General features: G+C 47.2%; 8 protein-coding genes across 8 annotated transcripts; 2 read left to right on the top strand and 6 right to left on the bottom strand.

The window, feature by feature from the left end:
- The first annotated feature begins 110 nt into the window (after window positions 1-110).
- F5Y00DRAFT_102092 (amidase signature enzyme) lies at window positions 111-1,869 on the top strand. Its single transcript, XM_048003798.1, has 3 exons — window positions 111-482; window positions 542-1,446; window positions 1,504-1,869. Exons 1-3 carry the CDS (start codon window positions 233-235, stop codon window positions 1,663-1,665), a joined length of 1,317 nt encoding a protein of 438 aa, XP_047869413.1. The 5' UTR covers window positions 111-232; the 3' UTR covers window positions 1,666-1,869.
- Window positions 1,769-3,652, bottom strand: F5Y00DRAFT_102079 (glutathione S-transferase). Its single transcript, XM_048003796.1, has 5 exons — window positions 3,490-3,652; window positions 3,356-3,434; window positions 3,207-3,288; window positions 3,003-3,143; window positions 1,769-2,931 (listed from the first exon to the last, which is right to left on the bottom strand). Exons 3-5 carry the CDS (start codon window positions 3,216-3,218, stop codon window positions 2,074-2,076), a joined length of 1,011 nt encoding a protein of 336 aa, XP_047869412.1. The 5' UTR covers window positions 3,219-3,288; window positions 3,356-3,434; window positions 3,490-3,652; the 3' UTR covers window positions 1,769-2,073.
- On the bottom strand, window positions 3,463-4,625 carry F5Y00DRAFT_102094 (uncharacterized protein). Its single transcript, XM_048003799.1, has one exon. The coding sequence runs from the start codon at window positions 4,223-4,225 to the stop codon at window positions 3,839-3,841; it is 387 nt and encodes a 128-aa protein (XP_047869411.1). The 5' UTR covers window positions 4,226-4,625; the 3' UTR covers window positions 3,463-3,838.
- On the bottom strand, window positions 4,551-6,696 carry F5Y00DRAFT_102088 (uncharacterized protein). Its single transcript, XM_048003797.1, has 4 exons — window positions 6,274-6,696; window positions 4,820-6,205; window positions 4,606-4,722; window positions 4,551-4,553 (listed from the first exon to the last, which is right to left on the bottom strand). The coding sequence occupies exon 2, from the start codon at window positions 6,048-6,050 to the stop codon at window positions 5,025-5,027; it is 1,026 nt and encodes a 341-aa protein (XP_047869410.1). The 5' UTR covers window positions 6,051-6,205; window positions 6,274-6,696; the 3' UTR covers window positions 4,551-4,553; window positions 4,606-4,722; window positions 4,820-5,024.
- A 1,466-nt stretch (window positions 6,697-8,162) lies between these two features.
- F5Y00DRAFT_250707 (kinase-like protein) lies at window positions 8,163-10,019 on the top strand (the record flags this gene model as incomplete). Its single annotated transcript, XM_048009758.1, has 1 exon — window positions 8,163-10,019. The coding sequence occupies one exon, from the start codon at window positions 8,163-8,165 to the stop codon at window positions 10,017-10,019; it is 1,857 nt and encodes a 618-aa protein (XP_047869409.1).
- Window positions 10,020-10,724: 705 nt separating this feature from the next.
- On the bottom strand, window positions 10,725-11,534 carry F5Y00DRAFT_257499 (uncharacterized protein; the record flags this gene model as incomplete). Its single annotated transcript, XM_048010569.1, has 3 exons — window positions 10,725-10,964; window positions 11,042-11,325; window positions 11,399-11,534. 3 exons carry the CDS (start codon window positions 11,532-11,534, stop codon window positions 10,725-10,727), a joined length of 660 nt encoding a protein of 219 aa, XP_047869408.1.
- A 1,564-nt stretch (window positions 11,535-13,098) lies between these two features.
- Window positions 13,099-16,272, bottom strand: F5Y00DRAFT_224750 (WD40 repeat-like protein). Its single transcript, XM_048006061.1, has 2 exons — window positions 15,155-16,272; window positions 13,099-15,103 (listed from the first exon to the last, which is right to left on the bottom strand). Exons 1-2 carry the CDS (start codon window positions 16,182-16,184, stop codon window positions 13,416-13,418), a joined length of 2,718 nt encoding a protein of 905 aa, XP_047869407.1. The 5' UTR covers window positions 16,185-16,272; the 3' UTR covers window positions 13,099-13,415.
- Window positions 16,273-16,711: 439 nt separating this feature from the next.
- F5Y00DRAFT_270644 (uncharacterized protein) lies at window positions 16,712-21,203 on the bottom strand (the record flags this gene model as incomplete). Its single annotated transcript, XM_048012649.1, has 13 exons — window positions 16,712-17,142; window positions 17,213-17,261; window positions 17,341-17,443; window positions 17,507-17,632; window positions 17,690-17,778; window positions 17,876-18,000; window positions 18,059-18,422; window positions 19,425-19,613; window positions 19,683-19,974; window positions 20,036-20,198; window positions 20,260-20,455; window positions 20,513-20,648; window positions 20,777-21,203. The coding sequence occupies 13 exons, from the start codon at window positions 21,201-21,203 to the stop codon at window positions 16,762-16,764; spliced, it is 2,640 nt and encodes an 879-aa protein (XP_047869406.1). The 3' UTR covers window positions 16,712-16,761.
- Window positions 21,204-21,733: the final 530 nt, after the last annotated feature.

The following is a 21,733-nucleotide window of genomic DNA, read 5'->3' as shown; positions in this document are numbered from 1 at the left end:
AACCTAACTGCCGTAAAACTATTTGTTCGCTTTATTGTATATTGGGAGTTCCTACACCTCCTAACAGAATCCGCAGACGTATCCTGTGGGGCAAATTATGATCATCAATCTGATATACATAAACCTGAGACGAGAAACAGAATCTACAGAGAAAAATCACCGTATTTTCAACAGCTAGAAAGCCTCTGAAGACATCGCGATTCCAAAAAAGAAAAACTTCGATAAAGCGATAATGGAGCCTTATCAGCTTACGGCAACCCAAGCGCTTGCAAAATTCAAAGATGGTTCACTAACAGTGGAAGAATATGCTCGATCGCTGCTGGAACGAATCGAAAAGAGAGACGATGCCGTCAAGGCCTGGGAATATATCAACCCGGAATACGTAATCCAGCAGGCGAAGATGCTTGATCATCTACCCCGTGAACGCTGGGGGCCTTTACATGGTGTCGCCGTTGCGGTGAAAGATATCATATATACGAGACGTATGTAGCTCTGCTCTTCCTAACTTAGCTACCGACATGCGATTGCTAATTCCTCGTAGACATGCCGACGCAACATAACTCCCCGATCTACGCGGGAGATAAGCCAAATGTCGATGCGGCGGTTGTCTCAACGCTGCGCACAGCTCGCGCCTTGCTACTAGGTAAGACTACCACGACAGAGTTTGCGTCTACCGCCACCGGGCCAAAAACACGCAACCCGCACGACGTAACGCGGACTCCGGGCGGATCATCCTCCGGGTCTGCGGCAGCAGTGGCTGATTTCCAAGCGCCCATCGCGCTAGGCTCCCAAACAGGCGGGAGCACAATTCGCCCGGGCTCGTTCAACGGAATATTTGCCTTCAAACCGACGTGGAACGCCGTCAGTCGCGAGGGTGTGAAGATATACTCGGTCAACCTCGACACAGTCGGCTTCTTTGCGCGATGCGTGCAAGATCTCCAGCTCCTAGCCGACGTCTTCGCGCTTGAAGACGACGACACGCCCGCACAACAAGACGACTTCTCAATCGAGGGGTCTAAATTCGCGCTTGCGAAAACGACGGTGTGGCCCCAGGCCGGGCCCGGCACAATCGCAGCGTTAGAAGCTGGCGCAAAGCTGCTGCGAGATCGTGGTGCAGAGGTCGAGGAGATCGAGCTGCCAGCAGAATTCGACAGGGTGCCCGAGTGGCACGGCATTATACTTGACGCCGACGCGAGAACGACATTCTTGCCGGAATACCGCTTTGCTAAAGAGAAGTTGACGTCTCTCCTGGTCGACCACGTTGAGAATAAGAGCCAGACATCGCGGGCCGCTCAGCTTGAGGCGTTTGACGGAGTAGCCGCGCTAAGGCCTAGATTTGATGCGATAGCCGGTAAATATGCTGCTGTCCTTACGCCGAGCGTGGTCGATGAGGCGCCTGTGGGTACGGAGTTTACTGGAGACCCGGCATTTAATAAGATGTGGACGGTAAGTCGTGATTTCTAGGTAGGTGATGGGTTTGAGCGCTACTAATTTTCTCTTTAGGCTCTCCACGTCCCAGTGGTGAATATCCCCGGTTTCAAAGGTGAGAACGGAATGCCGATTGGCCTGTCGTTGGTCGCGCCGAGGTATCATGATAGGCATCTCCTTGCGGTTTCCAAGGCTGTCGGGGAGATTTTCCAAGCCGAAGGAGGTTGGCGGACTTAAACGTCGGGATAACTCGATTTTATCATCCCCTGTGGGATGAGGTCGGTTACATGCCGCAATTAGTTGTTCAAAGCCGTCAAATTACTGGTAGGCTTCTGGACACAGGTGTATGGACATATATGTATAATATCTTTATTCAAATATCAAATGACGAGAACAAGTGAAGTTCACGAGCCTCAGTATAATACGGGACGAAAATTGCCTAAAGTGCGCTTGGATGGGTATTTGTACCTAGGGCAAGCTACCTCCCCTTCTTCATCCAAAGCATTAGATTTAATTTTAATTTTCGTTAAGCAGTGAAACGAATAATGATGTGAATATCATTTAGATCCGCAGTCCAACTATGGATCTTTTGATCCGATCTCTGGTACTTCATAGTTATTGGTTTAGCCCAAACGCACGGTATAATCACCATATCTTCTCATTCTCAGCCAAGGGTTCGACAGGCACTGCCGGGCCCCGAGGAACAATGATAGGACCCTCGATCTTAGCGACCCTTGCCCTCGCGGTAGCGTATCCTTGAGCATATAGGTTAATCCACGGGGCGCTGGTCTTATGAAAGGCACCACCAGTCACTTTGCTGCCTTCGTCCCAGTAAAGCCGGCGTAGCCACTTATTCAAGTGCGGATAATCGTGCCGGATACTCTTTAAGTTACATAAGAACACAGTGTAGTACGCGGCGTCGAATCGTACTATCGTTGGGTATAAGCGTATATCGGCTTCGGTGAGCTGGTCCCCGAGTAGGAAGGGCTTTCCATGGCCGGCTAAGATGCCCTCGAGACGGTCGAGCGATTCGAATAAGGGGTAGACATTCTCTTCGTAGGATTCCTGCTTGGTGGCGAATCCGCTCTTGTATACGCCGTTGTTGACCGTGTTATAGACCCATTCGTTGATCTCGTCGATCTCCTTGCGCAAGTGTTCCGGGTAAAGGCCGCCTCCGGGTTTATTAACCTCCCGGAACTCCTCGGGGATAAGAGCATCAAACGCAGAGTACAACATGCGGATAATCTCGCTAGACTCATTGTTGACGATGGTTTCGGTCTTCTTGTCCCATAGGACCGGCACGGTAAACCTGCCGTTGAAGTTGGGATCAACTTTGAAGTACAGTTCTCGTAGATACTTAAAGCCGTATAACGGGTCTTTCGATAGACTACCATTCGAGCCGTCGAACCACCAACCCTTGTCGCTCATGGATGAGCTCAGGTAATATAAATCAATGATATCTTCAAGGCGCTTTAAGGAGCGCACGATATTGGTGCGATGCGCCTTGTAATTTGGGAGTTATGTTAGTAATTGTTGTAGTTGTTGCTATGAACTCGGACGTCAACTTCACATACCCACGGACAGCCGCCGGAAATATACAGCACATAGCGACCTTTCTCAGCAGGGAATTTTGAGTTAGGGTCTGCAGAGATGAAATCGCGGAATGTGCTATCAGGTCTTGTAAAACGACCGTCCTTTTGGTATTCGATTTGGGGCTTGTTTTTATGGTCAGCTTCACGTTCTGCAATCGGGGTTGATATTGGGTAGTGAAAGCTTACAGGGTGAGACATGTTTCTGAAATATCAATGATGAATAGGATGATTGCTTTCTGAAACGATACCGAACTCGCGGGTATCTAGCCTGTTAAATAGAAATAGAAGATCGTATGCAGGTCCCGGATATTCTACAGAGAATAGGTACTTGATACCTCACTCGCCATGCGGGACGGCGGTTGAAACCCCGACTGCTCGGCTTAAATGTGGTGTAGGTAAGTGAAGGATGACGCACTTGTACTACTTATTATTACGCCATCTTATTGCAGCTTTGCACTAATGTTCTTACCTTAGGTATGCGCATAGTTTGGTTAGGTTTAGTCTCTTACGATTGGAGCAAATCTCGGATTCATCATGCGTCGTTCGTCCGTTGGTATTATGACAAATCTTGCTGGACCGGGTTGTTGAAATGATTCCAAAGCTTCAATTGTAAGCCACCAGAGTATTAGGTAATAAATCAAACTTGCTTACCGTATCAGCGCATTGGCATTTACTAATGCAAACCACGATATAAAACATAAAATTGATTTTACATTATTCTTTACTATGGACTCCTATGTGACGTCCAACATACCATTGCAAGATGGACCAGTATCATCTTGTGCTTCTAAAACTAACAAGCGGCCAGCTTCGTAAATTTAAAGCTTCGAATCTTTCTTGCGAGTCCTCTCTTCCTCGCCAGGAGGATCATCTTCCTCGTCAGTAGGAACATAGTCGCTTGTCTCGGCCTTGAGACTGATCGGGTCGCCTAGCTGACTTGGATTGGCGTTAGGTCCTTGAGGCTCCTTGGTGGCTTTCTCTCTCAGGGTCTCTCCATCTCCGTTCGCGTTGCCCTTGCTATTTTTGCTGCTCTGTTTGGAATCACGAGACGGTGACTCCGAAGCATCAATAGCACCACCTTCTTGCTTGGTTGGTATAGTATTACTTTGCTCTGCCTTGATGCTGATGGGGTCACCAAGTTGGCTTGGGTTGGCGTCGGGGCCTTGTAACTTTTTGGTTGCTTTCTCTCGTAGCGTTTCTGGCATATTGTTTTGCGTATTATTCAAGTAGAGATATGTAGGTTACGTGTTTGGAATAATGAAATATTGTTGATATAGAGCAGATGAGACTCCGATAAGCAGAAGGATAAAGTAATGATAATATTGACAAAAGAAAGAAGATTAAACATTATTTACCTGGTTAATAAACTATCATACACCTTCGTTTGTCTTGTCCGTATAACTCATGATTCGTGATCGCATGTACATCCAAGTCGATGACCTCACCATGTCCCCTATTTACCTCTACCGGCTGCGGTTAGGCACTTGAGAAGCGCAAACTTTTAGTATCTGTAGTGCCTAGCACTCCCTGAAACTGTGCAAGTTTAGAGCAAACAGTATTAACTAGAGAATAGGTACTTACTCACTAAAACTCAGTAGTAGTAAATGTCATCACTTGCTACGGGTATCTGCGAATGGCATCATTAGGTAGATACCTGTGGTAACACATCTGTTTTAATCAGGTATGACTTGATCACCTGTCCCTAATTTGAGATTCATTAGCAATCAGAGGATAGAACCAGATACCTTATTATTAAGACACTAGAATGTCACTAGTTCTATCTCTGTTATTATACCTACATATTAAATCCCGTTGCCGGGGATATTATTGTGTAAGTTGGTAAAGTTAGCACTCATGATAATCTCGAGGCAATCACCACATCCTCAAAAGGAAATCTCAACTAGGAGAGAACACGATAGTGAAAAAATAACTTAACGCGTTAGTGGGTATGTACAGCGGCATCATAAGGATATATACAGTTTCGTGGCAGCATCAACTGCCCAGTTAACGTCTTCGACCCTTGGGTCTGACTCTTGTGGGATCTGGTAGGGGTTTTTGAACCCGTCCAATTTCTGGACTCCGTCGCGATCTTGCTAGACCTGGACTTCTATCGCGAACATCTCTACGGAGTGGGCTATGTTTAGACGATACTATCTTTACAGCCTCACTACTTATGTATGAATCCGAGTGAAATTCGGTTCGAGGGGTTGGCGTCTCTGATTCGTTCTTATCGTTCCCCTGGACATCACGTCCTAAAAATACTGGTTTGTTCTCATCCGTGATAGCCTCCTCCACCTCCTCTTCTTCCTCTGGTTGAGACTCTAAAGACTCTATATCCGACATATCAGACACAGAAGTGATTGGTGTATCAGGCTCGTCTGACTGTGACGTTTCCTCGTCGTCGAAACCGCGACAAAGCGTTCCCGATAGCACCATCGCGTCCGTCTCGGGTTCTGAGAAGGATAATGTTCGCGCCGGGGTTGACACCGCAGAATCGTCCGAACACATCGTAAGAGACCGGGGTGAAGGAGGAAGATGGCTAGCCGGAATGCGGGAACTGGTATCGATAGCGAGGGGTTCATGCGTCATGATAGGGACGTCGTCCTCTAGATCGTCGAAGAATGGTTTCGATGTTGGATCATCGGTGGATTGATGCCAGGGATGATCATCTGGAAGATAAGACGCGAAGTATCTTACAAGGGAGTCCAGCGACTTGGTGCGGAAGAGTTGCAGAGCGTATTGCCACTGTTGAGTACCGATGAGGCTCGGGTTAGCGATGATCTCGACAGAGGCGGATTCTAGGCTTTGGTTCAGCTCGTTCAGCCGGAGCTGCTTGCGGTCAGCCAGCATACGGTGGAACTCATCGACTGTGCTTGCGGTATTGGAAATTTCGTAAACATCGTGGTGGAAGGCCTCGGGATCCTGAATAGAGAAGGCGATTGTGTTGTATCGATCATGAAGTCCGGTGAAGAGTTCGTCCCTCTTCATCCCAAACTTCCAGGCAGGCCATGAGCATCCGGGATCGTCCATCCTCTGGCAGAGCGTGCGTTAACTCGTCAACCTCAGAGTCCCAATAGGGAAATGGGTATCAAGAGTCGGATTTTAATTCGACCGGGTAGACGTTGTGCTGTGGGCTGTATTCTAGGTGGTATAAGGAGTCGGTTTCGGTGGTATTAGGGTGGTTACTGATGGGTTAGAAAAGAAAAGGGAATAGTTGGTATAAGTACAATATTATTGAGTCGGGTCACGATACAAAGGCTGCTAGAAGTGAACGAAGCCATTTAAACACACGATGTAGAATCCATTTTGAAGAAGAAAAAAATCTAAATGTTGTCTTGTTTGACGGTTTGGGAGTGTTTTGCACCAAAGGAGGGATTTCTAGCGGTGTTGACAGGCTTTGTTGTGGTGTAGAAATATTCACTGCTGCATGCCTTTGGTTAATCCACTGTGTCTTTGTTGAAATCGTAGGTGCTGGGCGACGATGAGAAGGACAAAGTGGGAACTCGCTTGGTACCATATCTCTAAGTTAGGCGCCTTAATTGCCTCAGGCATTTAACTAAAGTGCCAACTGTGTGCCGTTGGGGGCCACAAGGACACCGCGCCCGGACAACATTGGCTACATTGCCGTGATGAAAAGCCAATCAGAAGAAGTTCAGGTTTTACTCTATTTACACTTGGCCAATCAATCATTATATACAGATAGCCAAGTGGAGTATCTTACCTCACTGACCCACACATGTGCTACACACGGACCACACCATCTTCCTTCTTTTCCGATCCTTTTCCTACCAGTTATCTCTTTCCATTTTTGGTCTCTTCAATAAGCACGCCACGCAACGCAACATTGCAAAAATGCAACAGCGGTAAGAAGCGAAAGGCTCCGACGCTTCTAACACGAGGTGTCAGGATTGATCCTCTATATCATACTCGCAACTGTTTCTATAAGACTCTTTCAAAATAGACTTCGAGGCTATAGTTCCTTCTCTATATCCCTTGAATTGAAGCTAAAGCAGATGCACCGCTCAAACGATAGCGGTGTGAAATTTCGAAAGCGATGAGCACAACAGGCAAAGAGGTCTGTATTGGCAGATTGGCCGAGTACAAAGCGGTACTCCCAGTCTGGCCAGTTCGATGCAGGCTGTCCGTTAGTCGGCGGTGGGAATGATGGCTCAGCTTACCCAGCCACTATGGTGTCATTCAGAACGTTTGAGAATTGGGGGCAAAAAGGAAGCCGATAACCCCCCCTCCCTCTTCAATTCTCCGTTCTCTCCGTTCTCGCCGCCTTCGGTGCCTGTTGTCAGTCAAATCACATCACTTGACTCCCTAACGGGCTAATGAGACAGTGTCAACTCCATGACTCCTATAGTCACTTGGAACTGTTCACGCAGCGGGCCGCCGCAACCGTTACCTCCACTGTACCTTATACGGTGTCATAGTCGAGAGCACGTCAAACATTCAGCCCTAGAAATCCGTAACATACAAGAAGTTTATTTCTCCCCGGGTATCTCTGCTCTTATATAAGTTGGTAAGCTACCTAATCTGATATGGCCCCCACTGTCTCGATGCCAATTGCCTCGTTATATAAGGCAGACGCCTTACCGCGAACCAGCATCTCGTAGCAGGGCAGCAGGGGCATTAATAATAGGACATTTCTTCCCAGCCAGGTATAGTTCCGTGATTAGGAAGATAACCTAGGTAGGTTGACTGACCCTAGGCAGCCGATCTGTCCCTAAAGTCTCCAGAGCAAAAGGGCGGGATCAGCCGCACAGCATCTCATTTCTCTCCAAAGCTTTCTTGAAAATGACATTTATGACACTCTACCAGGGCTTACCTGAGGTAGTTTTGACTGAGAGAATCCGGTCCTGAGGACAGTTCACCTGACCGACGGTTCTCTCTTCGAGAATGCAGAGACACCCCGGTTTACTCTAAGTGCCCTAGAGAAGCCGGTCGTTGAAGCGCTTGTGTTGAGTTTTCTGATTTCTCGAGGAGTTTTATTTTCTTATTTTCTTATTCTCTTCGACAATATACAACCGCAAGTGAGCCAAGCAACAGTCTACGCCTATGCCATTGTATTTACCTAAATTTAAGCTCAAATCTTTCTTTTTCTTTTCTATACCGCGTACTGCTTTTCAAAGTCTCGCGATGGCGGAAGTCTTCCCCTCCGAGGAGAAGACGGAGCCGTTCACTCCGGAAGAGCTCCAACAAAGACTCCTCGGAGGCATCCAAGTCGACGAGGTCGAAGATGCGCATCAAGATACCGTACCCCTTGACGACCTAGTCGTCGAGGAAGACCATCATAAACAAGGCATCCGTATATTGGTACGTCCTCTAACACGGAACCGCTCAGTGAGCCCCGGAAACGACAACATCCAGTGGCTGGCCTTGCGCGCCGAGGTGGCAGACCCTTCCCAGCCTATGTCCAAAGTACTCGCGGTGACTCAGACGTCCAAAGATATCAACTTCTCCATTAGAATACCGCAAGGCGATAATGAGAACAGGCCGCCGATATGGTGCGAGCTGTACTATAATCCGGTCAGCGATAGCTTAATTTTGTGGAACAAGTCGGATGTACCTATTGTCCTCGCTAGGATATCCCAAGTAGGTCCTCCCGCCGGCGTGAACTTTGACCAGGAGCTCGTCCCGGGTAATACCAAGGACCTGTCGCCAGGCACCTGGCGAATCAGCGTTTACACAATTCCCGTCCTTGACTTCAGGATACTAGAGAAACGACCTGCGACACGTCTAGTTCCTCATGACGGTACTGAGTCGTCCGTAATCTCGAGCTCGGACGTCGTGAACTCTTTTGGGAAGCGGTCCTTCCTACCCGATGCTAGCGACGACGAGTCGGACAGCCCAGTCGCTGGGAAGAAGGCTCGTAAGGAAGATGGTGAAGAGAAAGACGGCGTCATCATCTTCATGGGCCCGGAGGATAAACAGCTCATGTTCCCTCTTCCCAATGCGGCCAAGGCGAAAGAGGTCGCCATACCCAATGGCCACGCTCTTCTGGAGATCCAGAAGGACGAGACAGTTTCCATCCCTGGTGGGTGCGAGCTCGACGAGTATCAATTGACGAAGCGCGAGCAGATCGCCACGACAGGTGCCTCGGCAGTGTTTACCGCGGAGCACTCCCACGTTTCGGAGGGGGTCATCACGGTTAAGGTACTCAAGACTCGCAATCCTAACGCCTCGGATGCTCGGCCGCAGGAGACGCACCGTAACGTGATTCGTCAGGCGGATATCTGGCTACGCGAGTACCAGAGTCAGGAGGACCTGCGGCATGAATCCATCGTACGGCTATACGGTGGTGACGCGCGGTACTTGTCGCTATACATGGAGCACGTAGACGGCAAGGACCTCGCAGCCCGCGGTGTATGGCGGGACGGGGCCACTGATCTGTTCGTCGGTGGCCGCCACGACGCTGTGCGCATCCTGCGTGACATTGCTGGCGCTCTACATTACGTACACCAGAAGCGCAAGATCCACAACGATATCAAGCCAGCTAACATCCTGTACTCACGCGACCGCGGCGCCGTTCTCTGCGACTTCGGCTTGTCGACTCGCACCATCGATCCGGCCACCAACGGCGGTACCCCCTACTACGTACCCCCCGAATTTATCGGTCAAAAGCTACGTGGTCCCGAATCCGACGTATGGGCTCTCGGTGTCACCATGTTATACGTTCTACGTAAGATCCCCTTCCCAGATGCCCGAGGGCGACAAGGGCACCCGAAGCAGTTGTACTGGATGATCGCAGACCTGAATCGGAAAGCTCCTCCTTTACCGCATAATCACGGTCATGCAGGTAACAGAGCTACGTCGGCCGTTCATCAAATGCAGCAGTGGCTCGGCGAGGTCAACGAGGCTAAGGCTCGCCTAAACCAGCGGGACCGCGTGGAATATTTAGTCCGACAGATGTTAACACCTAACCCGAACCAACGCATCACTATGGAGAAGGTGATAAGCGAGTTACTAAAGGAGAATACAGCCTCGAATAAGTAAGCGAGGGCGTACGCATGAATGAATAAAGCAAGCGAATCGAATTAGTAGAATAAGCCCTTTCGCTCGCCTCTGTCGCGAGCCGGTTTGATCCGATCCATCACCATCTCATTTCGATCACAATATTGTTTTGCCCAGAGCTTCGTCATAAACGCGCCGTGTCGCTCCTATATGCTATTTATCTCTACGCTACTTAAGCCCGACTTATCCTGAAGGAAATTTCAGAGCGAAGGGTCGGTGCTACTGGAGGGCTTCAGCTTCACATCATTTCTACTGACCATGGTATCGTCTGGTTTGCCGAGATCAGGTCAGGCCTAGAAAATGGTTTACACATGTTGGCTCTGTTCGATAGAAATGTATACGTCGTAGCAAAATGTTGCGACAGATTGGGATTAATTTAGCGATTCGAAGCACTTTACTTACTAGTGCTAGCAGTCGAAGCGACGAGCTAGACGTCGACTGCTATTGCATCCATCACCTTAGATTAAGCCAAAGATAGTAAGTTGCAACACATATTCCTTTTTTTATTAGTGCCATCACATTCGCGCAACTTGCAAACTAATGTGACATTACATCCGTGTAGCCATCCCCATCCTCAAGCGTCACGCCCAGGGGTGCTTTACATAATTATATGGCCAATAGGAATCTTTGCACAAGCTCGTTGTTGCATCTCGTCCAACTACCGATCTCTCTCGGAAGGCAAAGATCTCAGACTGCACCGGTGGCAAAGACACAGGCTAGACCGAGCATAGCTGCCAGTGCAATTCCTTCGACGGCTATTCCCGTCGCCGAATTATGGGCAGAGGTGGAAGATGGGCAAGCCGCCGTGGCTGATGAGTTAGAGGCTGTAGTCGACGAATGGCCGACGATGACGGCCGACATGCCCGTGTCGTTCTTGCACACACCGGCCGGAACTTTTGCAGAAGATCGAAAGACGATGTCAGCGCACTGGAATGTTATTAGCTTGAGGTCATACTTTAGATTCGCACGTGCGTCACGTTAACGTGTCAATATATACTACTTACGTTATACAAAGCAGAACCAGAATCACCGCTGGTAACAACTTGAATGGTGGCATTGGTGCCATCGCTGACCTTCATGGGGACGGAGAGGGATGGAAGACAGAATCCGCCTTGGCCAGTGACGTTCATCAGGTCAGGGGTGAAGGACATGTTGAAGTTGGTGACGGAAGAGCCAAGGCCAACGTTGACGAAGAGATAGGTCCAGGGATGATGGAGGGTGAGCTGAACAGCACCATCGGTGATGGGCCACTCGGTTCGGTTGCCGACGCCATCGGGAACGCCGCCGCCTACGTATCGGATCATTAGCTATGGGTAAATATTTAAAGGACATAGTAATGGTATCGGACGAGAGGTACATACAGGGATACGTCCACTGGGAGTAGTTGAGAGCTTCATTGAAGGTGTCACTACGCCAGGTCGGGTAGTTGATCTTGAAATGGGCGGATGCTTTGTGGGCAAGCGCAAGGATAGAGGTGATCAATGCGATGAACGTCATGGTGGTGGATTAGACGGGCGTTGTTGAAGTTAACAGGATGGTATACTTCGATTAGATGTAGGCAAAGTTGTTAGGAGTTGAGATGGAAGGGGGGTATAGAGGAGAGTGTGAAAAGAAGATAAGAGAGTGAGGGCGGTGATGCAAATGGAAATATTCAATTGTGATTCAGAATTTGTTAGATTTCTGGTCTGAGGAAGGTAGGACCCAAGCCACCGGGTTCCCCTCCACATCAAGGCAGCTACCAACTGCCAAACGTATCCAATACACTGGCAGGAACGCTATTGCCTTGTGGAATAATCAGCTCAACCCTCGATCTAGAACGTTAGGTACATACTAGGTAAACCTTAGGAATATATGTACCTAGGTACCTTAGAGACCTACCTTATACTTGTATACCTTAAATGTCTCAATTCTATCGCATGTGATTTCAGGGTCCGGAGATGTCCTACGTTGCTTCTATTCGCAGATCTAAATATCATCTACCTATAGGCCAATTTCTGACATGGAGGTAGGTACATCCCATCTAGCTGCCCGTCGACTTGCATCGCCTCTGGAAGAACTGGAGGCTACCTGCAGACTGACCGAGCAACATTGAAGTTTCCAGCCAACCAAACTCCATCTTTAGGTTGTACAAGATTGGCACAAGGGAAGGCTAGTTACAAGGTACCTATCTACATAATCTACTTGGACTTTTATGCTTCTTTTTTTTTTTTTTTTTTTTTTTTTTTTTTTTTTTTTTTTTTTTTTTAAAAATTAAAATTATTTTTTATAATTGAAAAAACCCCAAAAAAAAAGATGTACAAATACAAAATTATATTTTTTTTTTTTTACACCTTTATTTTTTTTTTTTTTATTTAATTTTTTTTTTTTTTTTTTTTTTTTTTTTTTTTTAAATTTTTTTATTTTTTTTTTTTCTTTTTTTTTTTTTTTTTTTTTTTTTTTTTTTTTTTTTTTTTTTTTTTTTTCTTTAGTAGTACCTATTCAAGTACTTACTTCCACAGGTGTATACAGATCTGGTTGCACAATCTAGTCTCGGGTCGTTGTTTCATAATCCCGCAATAAGACATTACCTATTATCTATCTAATTGTTAGTGCCTCCAATGCTCACCGTCTGAGCGGAATTAAACAGATGCTACCTACCTATCTACTAGATTATGGGGGTTGCTGAGGCTAGGTAGTGTCAGCCGCAGACGCCTTCTAGCTTAGGTAGGGGTGGAGTAAGGGCGGCTAGGATTCTAATAGAAAATACTTGCTCAAACCGAGAGTCGGGGCACTGGAGGCTCAAGTGGAAGAGGCGATGGCTTGTATCAGAGGCTTGGGAGAAAGGCTAGCCCGTATGGAGCAAGAAATGGGGTCGGTAGAGGGCTGCCCTTCTGTAGAGAAAGGAATGATGGAGAAGACATGAATGTAAGTAGAACAGAAGAGGACGAGTAAGACAATAGCTAAGGCATCTTCAACTAGTAACATAAATATGAAGGGGCTAGAAACCCAAGGTGAGTAAAGACTTGTTGAAAAGCAATATTCATAATGGGCTTCTGTTAAGGTAATATAATATAATATACTTGAAATTCTCGAGTTTACTATCTTAAGAATACCTACGAATTCAAATCAACACCCGCCATTCATTGGGTTGTATATTGACGTGCTGAAGATTGTTAGCTACTTGACGTTATCCCCTCTCCTCAGTTTCAGATATAGGGTAACCTTCTCAAGAAACATACGAGGGACCTACTAGAAACCTTTTTATCATCCCATCTCCAAAGCAGAAAGGGGGGGAAACGAGGGAACAGGCCACATTTCTCCATTAACATATCCTCACATCGACACTTGAACAGTGTCACTATAGTAAGCTCAAAAAACCATTTACCCACTCACAAAACCTTACTTCTCCCACTCCCCATCTCCAAAGTACCTATCCGGCATATCGACATCCCACAGCGGCCTCTCCACTAACGCCACTTCAAGAACCTTTCGTGATTCTGGCCGCGTCGCCTCATCACCTGCCCCGTGTACGGATGGATCCTCCCCTTCTCCAAGAGGTACTATCCCTAAGATCGGCCTGTATTTATACGTATGCCAGAAAGCTAAGCTATTGCCCGGTTGCGACTCCGAGGCCGACTTCCCTTGGACACCGCGTAGAAGCGCTAGCTCGCCTTGATTTTCGTCATCAGAATCGTCGCTCTCGCTCTCTTCTTCTCCTGGCTGGCTGACTTCGTCTTCGTCCATGGGATCGGACGCGGGTCCGTCGAGAGGGATATCTTCGACTTCGCCGTTGACCCTGTGGATGATCTTTGTAGGTCCGGCGGCTCCAATTTCCGTCTTGCTACCAGCACCGCTGTCGGGTCCCCTCTTCCGCTTCGTTCCTTGTTTCACGAGTTCTCCGTTAGGCGATTCGTGGGACAGAACGGGTTCAGCTAGATCCTGAGATAAATCTAGCATGAAGAGAAACGTATTGCCGTAAAGCCATACCCTTTCGCCCGACCAGAGAGCTCCCTTCACAAGATCGCGGATATTTCGAAACTCGGCCGGAAAGCGTGTGATAGGATTCCGTCTAGACCAGGGTGTTAGGGAACCGAGAGTGGGGTTAATTAAGAGTATTTGCGGTCTAGCGGTAATAGTAAGAAGTATATAATCATCTGTGGTATCGTTGTCGTCTGATACAGAAGGGGTTGAGACTGGAACGTGATCGGAGAAAGACAGAACGGTGGGAGCAGCCTGTAACTTAGGAATAAGAGACCCTTTTGGGTTACGGGTCCATCGCGGACCCTCCGCGTCGATTGCGAGCTCTTCCTCATCCTCACTGCCAGATGAGGCCTCATCGTCGTGAGTCCCATTAATGCCGTTCTCAAGCTTCGGCCGCGTCGTATCAAGCACCCAGGTGTCTATATAACCGGCGAGGTCTGCAACGGCCAACATTTTACTATCCAGAGAGAAGGCAATGTGAGTTACCGTCCTATCGTATTGTCCTAGTCCGCCTACAGCCGCATGCTTCTGTATCTTCCGCTCGATGCGTTGCAAGCGAATCGCTTTAGAGTGTAGCGATGGCCTGCCGTCTGCTGCGGAATCGCGCAGTATCGACGTGACGAGAATTTTACTGCCACCTTTAACGGAGCACAGCCACCGTCCATCCGGAGATATCTGGATTTGGGTCGCGCCTTGTTTAGAGAAATCCTCTTGTAGCTCGAGCTTAATAATCTTAAGCTCGTCCTTCTTAGAGTCGTTTCGAGGCTTTAAATAGAACGCTTTGATATCGGATGTTGTCGAGATTACCAGAAGGGAGCCATCGGAACTGATCGCCGCGGATGTAATATTCGCTTCGCCCTTGACCAAGATGCGCGCCAGCAGCTTCCGATTCTTGTCCACGGCAGACTCCCCCTCCGGCGCGTCTACTAGATCTCGCAACGGTCTTCTCAGTCGCCAGACGTGGACCTCTCTCTCCCACCAGCTAATTATCAGCCTGCTCTTGGGCGCGCTCTGCAGTGGGGGACTCTGGGGTAAATGCGATAGGGTCCGGTGATTCTCCATGCCGGCTTCTCGCAGAGGTAGCACGATCGGGCTAGCATCCGGTCCTGGGCTAAATTAGCAACGACGGTGGACTCAAATAAGACGCATGTACAAACCTCCCGAAACAACGACGCTCAATCCATTCCCTTCGAATGACGCCATCGTTTTGACGTCGTGGTTGTGGTATCTCCTGTGCCAGACCCTACTCCACCTTGCCGTCGCGCCTGATGTCTTTCTGTAGAGAACGGTTCGGCGGTCCATCCCACCACTAACGATGGTCGAACCGTCAGCACTGATGGCCAAAGACAATACGTCTTGGTTGTGAGTCTGCAGCCTCTGCGCCTGGGTGTACGTCTTCCCGTCCCATATGCAGACCTGACCGGTCGAGTCGCCCGAGACAATGTCGCGCCCATTGAGACACTTGACGGACCAGACGATGATTTCCTTGGCACCACCAGAAAGGTCCGACCCCAGCGTCATTTTTCTCAATACGTTACCGTTGCGCATGTCATAGACTCGGATAGCGCTATCCGAGCACCCCACCACCACTATGTTGCGGTTCTGAAAAGCGATACTGACCATCTTGGTCTTCTTGGAGGACGACCTTACTAGTATCCTGTCGAATCGAAGATCATCTTCGTCGATCGAATAGAGGACGAGGCTTCCATCCATAGTCCCGGCTACCAGCTTCTTCCCGCTCTGGACGGCACCGTTGGCGGACTTCTCGCCATGCTTGGCGGGAGCGAGGAATGGTTGAGCGGCTAAGCACCATATATCGCCGTGCATACCGCTTGCCTGCTTTCTCGGCTGTCCCTTCTCCAGATCCCATTCGGTGACGGTACTCGTGTAGCCAATACTAAACAGCCTTGACTTTCCGACAAGTTTGGTACCATCTTGGAGGAGCTGGTCAGGTTCGGTGACCCAGACGAGGCTATCAATGCTTCTATCCTTTCCTCCATGCAGGGTGGTTTCATGATGCCATATTCCGTTTAAGGGATTCCAGATCTCGATGTCGCCGTTCGCTCGACCGATCGCTAAACGGACAGGTGCGCCTCTCTGGGATTTGGTGAGCGTCGGGTAAGAGAATGCGACAGCATTGATGGCGGAGGGAGGATACGGCACAAAGCGACAACGGTGGATGTCCATTATCGCAATGTGGCGATGCTAATTGATCCGTTGTTTCCTCTAAACAAACCACCAAGCGCGATGTGTGAAGAGAAAACCGTTAAAGTTAATTGTTAATGCAGTTAAGAGTTTGGCCATTAGTTAAGATTTCTCTGCCTTAACTTTTTTTTTCTTATCGCCTTATCGCTAAGCAACCTTAAACAGCTACAATAGGTACATACACTAGAGTTCGTAGCCATGCATCTAGATTTGCCCCACCAATAAAGGTACGTACCTTCGGAGCTCTCACCCTTTTCTCATTTCACACGTAACTCAAGTTATAGACTGCAACTGCGAATAGATAATTCTACTTAAACTCCCACAACTACTACTCTAAATCAGCAATAGGCTTTCTAGAATGAATTATGACAGATAAATATATTATTAATGATTTTAAGATTATTCAAGTCTGATAACTAACTTATTTGCAAGTAGTTGACAGGTACCTACAGGTAGGCACCTATCTAATACAGGTCCAGGGTTTCTTCCAAACTACCGAAATGATGAAACATCATCCGAGAAAATATACAGAAAACGTCTATCGACCACGAACGATAATCTAGGTCCTAGCATTAAATATCATATCCTGAATAATTCGTCGAATATTCTCATCGCTCTCAGCCTCGGCATTTAAGCCGGCTTCAGCGTAAGCTTGTGGGGTTCGCTCAGTCACACCCTGGTAAGCCAGGATTTCGAGATCTACCAGACGAGGTCGGTCTTGCCAGCGGCACGCTGTACACTGTAATACGAGGTCGAGCAAGAATGAGTCTATATGGCTGTAGTCTTCATTGTCAGGATTGTCCGGACACAGAAACCCCGCGGCCACTGTGATTGATGGCTGGCCTTCTCCCATATCGAGTTCCCCGTTATACTCGGCAATACCACCATCTGTTACCAGTGTTGTCTCGTCGCTATCTTGTGATATTAGTAGGCACATGAGCTGTCATCTGATTAGACTATCTTCTAGGTAATAACAAGCGGGAAGGGGGTGGGGGACACGAGTAACTTACAACTCCCATATGAAATACATTTCGTGATTCTCCTCTCTCAACAAACTCACTAAGTATCGGTTAGATAATGTCAAGTTTGATATCGAAACTCATAGACTCCCAAGTACAGCTTTAGGTAGTTAACTTACTCTTCATCTGGAAACTCTTCCACACTTCCAAAGTCAATTAGCTTCAGAATTGGAGTTAGGGCATGTTCGATGCCGCCATCTGGTATCATGGGGCCAAACATGACTGTATTAGGTAGGTAGGTATACATTAGCTTTAGATTCATAAAATTTTACGGACGGGACATACCATTCTCATCATGCATATCGCCGTGCTCTATCCTCCTAGGACGACGATCCGGCCTAATGCGCTCGGTTGCGCCTCCGATCGGACCTTCATGTGGCGGGTATGACATGGCAATACACGCGCGTATTACTGCGGTAGTAATCATTAGTCGGAGTATATATCATAACGTGTTAGCGGTTAACTTACAGCACAGAAATAGTCTCCATAACAACCTATTCGGGAGCGGCCCGTCTAATAGATCGTAGACGTTGTCTGTAAACTGGCGCAAGGTTCCACTAGTATAGAATATTAGATTAGCTATGCCTCTGCAATGAGAAACCAGGAGAATGGGGAATTGGCGTTTCACGATTCCGGAATACCCTGGACACTTACTTTTCTAAGTATTCCATGAAAACCCACCCTTTGAGGCCGTGGGGGTCGACATCTGGGAATGTTTTGGCAAAAGGGTCGTGAGGTGGTTCTATAAGGTTAACAACGTGCATGGCCTTTTGCATCATCTATGATTGTGTAAGCTACTATATGGTAGTGGTTTACCCAGGATTAATTATAACGAACCTTAAGATAAATGCGCTCGTTAACAAGCTGAGGAGCGTTGTCGTCATAAGTATACGGGATCCTGCCGTCCACCTCGGCATTGTAGTCAATGTTCTCATTGGCTTCATCTTCATCGTTGTCTTCTCCACCGTAGGCGTTATTCGCAGGTATATCTCCTTGTTGCCCCCGACCTTCTATTGGGCGATCTACCTTCAGAATTAACCGCCTTGTTCGTGTTTGCCCCTGTACTTGTTCCTTATACTTGATTCTCCATGCTATTCCGTTCATTCCGGACCCAATCGCCCTTTCGAGTTCGAAGCGTTGTTCCGGGTCGCGTGAGAAATAATCTCTCAAAACTTCTTCCGTTCCGTCAAAATCTTCAAACCTGAATGCAAGTTAGCGACTTTTCTACGTAACGCCGCGGGCAAGATAGTACACATGACAGCAAGGTAATACATACATTTTCAATATATTTTCCTTTTATTTTCGGATATATGTTGATCGGTTGTAGAGGGGAAGTTCAATGTGCTCGCTAGTAACCTAAATCATGAGGCTATCGATTTCTCTTTTATACATGCGCCTGGCAAAGAAGATCCTTAGAATAGCACTTTGGGCTTTAGGTGCTCCCGTACCTACATCTTTTCAAAGAAAGAAACCTTTGTATTTTAACTATCTGTTTTTCGTTTTTCTATTGATTAGACTTTGCTTTCATAATCACATAACAATCCATTGTCTAATACTTTAGTACGGGATAAGATCCCCGAAAACTAGAAGCTATTTCATTATCCCTTTTCCTAGAAAGAGGGTCGGTCATAATGCTGCTGGAGCTAAGAATAGTTTAGCCAATTGCCAGATCGTAATCTTATATAGTACCGGTAGTAGAATAGAGCTGGAGGCCTATTTTTGGTCGCCACTCCCCATACCTATCTTACAGTAAGTCCAGGCTCATGTTTTCAAGAGAATACCAGCGAAACTGTCAAGATTTATACCCGTTGATAGTTGAAATATATAGAGTGAGTGTCTAGGGTAGGTAGTCTATGTAATAGATAGTATTGAACTGGTAACGCCTGGCCTTCTATCCTCTTACGAGGGCGCTGTGTCCCTTATAATATAGATAGACCCCTGTAGCTACCCCTAACCCACTTATACCCTGACAGAAACGAACGACCTAGGTTAAATAGGTACATTAACCTCAACGGGATTAATTTCCTATGTTTTTAATGAGTTGATGACCGTGCTTCATCCACCTAAAATATTGAAAATACCTACGAAAATAATTATAGATGAAAAGCTTTACTCTTCTTTATATGCCATCTCAGTCCTACAAGCAGCTAGTAAGCAACTACCATTCTCAGGATAGGTAAAAGGGTAAAGGAAAGTGTCTTACCAGTCGTCATCCGTGATAGGGTTAAAACTCCCTATCATCTGGCGACCAGGGTTGTCTTTAATGAACGTGACTTTCTGGGATAGTCTTCCCCTGCCCTTCTTACTTGAGCTGGCTTGTTGGCCTGTGACTTCATGAATAGTCCCAAACCTGTATGGCTCCTTGGCGTGTTCTATGACATACTGGCGAACTCTAGTGTCGATTTCGTTAGAGAGCTCCATTGGGGATTGAATGCGCTATGGGGGTTTGAAACATAATTACCTCTGGGCTGTAAATTTCTCGCCATATGGGATTTCGTGTGAGGCGTATCCACTTGGCGCGGTCAGGACCGGTTCTCCGCCGTCATCATACCTCTTAAGGGCTCGTTTCAACCGGTATGAGTCAATGTATTTCCGGAGTCTTTGCTCGGAAAGAATTAATCGAGCCAGGCCTGTTAATTCACGGGGACTTTCATCGGGGTCGACATAAATCTTCTTGACTCGTGATCTGTCGAGGGAATCCCAGTATACTTCGAAGTTGTGGTTGCGATATTTAAACAATCGATTTTCGTAGGCTATTTTTAGCTCATTTGATAAGAATAATACACTTCAAATTAGTAGGGGGGCGGTACATACATGGGCTGCGACGGGTGAGATCGATGGTATTAGTACGCGTGGTGATGGCGGTGATCCCTCGCGGATTGGTGTACACTTGTGTTCCGTCGAAGGCAACACAAGCGCAATCGACATCAAAACCTGTTAAGATCTCACTAATAGACTTATAGAGCCTAAGTATAATCTAAATCAATAAGAATTAATCTTTCGGTAACCCACTCGAGGAAATGATTCCAAGTTCCTACCTGTACATGACGAAAAGGGTATCTCGGTGAAATGAATGTGATTGCATTATTCGTGCGCATAGACAGGGCCTGGCCGGTAAATAAACGTTGGTTCTTTCGAATTATGTTTTCTATTTCAAGAATACGTCTGACCGCTTCGTCCTCGCTATCCAATCCGTAGAGAAATATGTCAATATCACTTGAGCCTGCAGTGGTTCTGGAAACAGAGTTAGTCTCTTAACTTAATAGTACAGCAAGTGCGAATGAAACTTACTGGTAGTAGGTCTCTAGTGGATTCTCTATTGCGTGATCATACTCGATATGGACGTCTCTGCGGTAAGAAAGAAGGGGGAGAAGCGCAGATGACCCGGCTACCACGATGTTGGACCAATCTATCTCAGGGTTGATGGCTTTAGTAGGTATCCGACTATCAATGATGCGATATGATCATACCTAGACCTGCTAGTGTACCTATTTTTTACGGTCAACCATTAATAAATTTCCATAAATGAATAGGGGTTAAATTTAGGGGGCAAACCATGTGTGAATCCATCGAAGTTATCCCTATAATCAGCTAATGAGGGAGTGATGGCCAGACTTCCATCGGCTTCTCGTTGATCATCCTTCAACGGCATGATATACTTATCGTCATCAGCTAGTTGGCGATCTATCGTCCGAATCTTGAACATATTTTCTTGGCCATCATAGACCGGTACTAGGTTCGCTAGATCGTCAACCTGGGGGTCATGCTTTGCAAACAATTCTCGTAACCGAGCTTCGTATGTTAGATATGGCCGTAAAAGTTCGCGCGTTGGGGTTCGAGGGTGTTTAGCGAGATACGATATAAAGTGGGAAGACGGCGTCGGAGGCACGGAATTACTTCTGGAGGTTCTCAGAGGAAGGGCCATCGATGTACTCGCGCTGGTTCGTCCATCGTTGGAACGACCTGATGCTTTGGATCGCATCATTTGAACAAGTGTTGAAAAACAGCCCATGTATGTGTCTGGAGATTACTCTGCAATGGCGGTTTCAGTATAGTGCTCCCGGAAACTGTCTTATACATAGGACAAGGCTTTTAGTATATCTAACCCATGGATAACTTCAGTTAGTATAAATATAGTTTATGTCTGTAAGAGGAAGGTTGCTCTGAGGCATCACTCGAATTCCTATACATTTGAATGCAGACAATTCGGATTGGTTGCAGTAATGAGCAAAGGAAGTAGTTATTGATAGCCACGTCATCTCAGCTCCTGACTTACAAGCGAACAAGGAAATCGACAGGGGAAAGAGAGTTATCTTGACTGCTCATTGGACTACGAGGAAGCAGGCTGTACTACAAAATATGAGTATTATTGGCTGCCTCACATTTTGGGTATACTGGCATATCACTCCTTTGAGTCCTATCGTATGATCCAATGTTATAGGTCGATATAATCTTTGCAAACTGAGGGGAGAACAATTCATCACGCTGGTGTTTGAATAGTTGTGTGCTTGG

Source organism: Daldinia vernicosa (genome assembly GCF_022497035.1).
Source record: "Daldinia vernicosa strain CBS 139.73 unplaced genomic scaffold F5Y00scaffold_3, whole genome shotgun sequence".
NCBI lineage: Eukaryota > Fungi > Ascomycota > Sordariomycetes > Xylariales > Hypoxylaceae > Daldinia > Daldinia vernicosa.
This window is presented reverse-complemented; position numbering and strand designations above follow the sequence as displayed.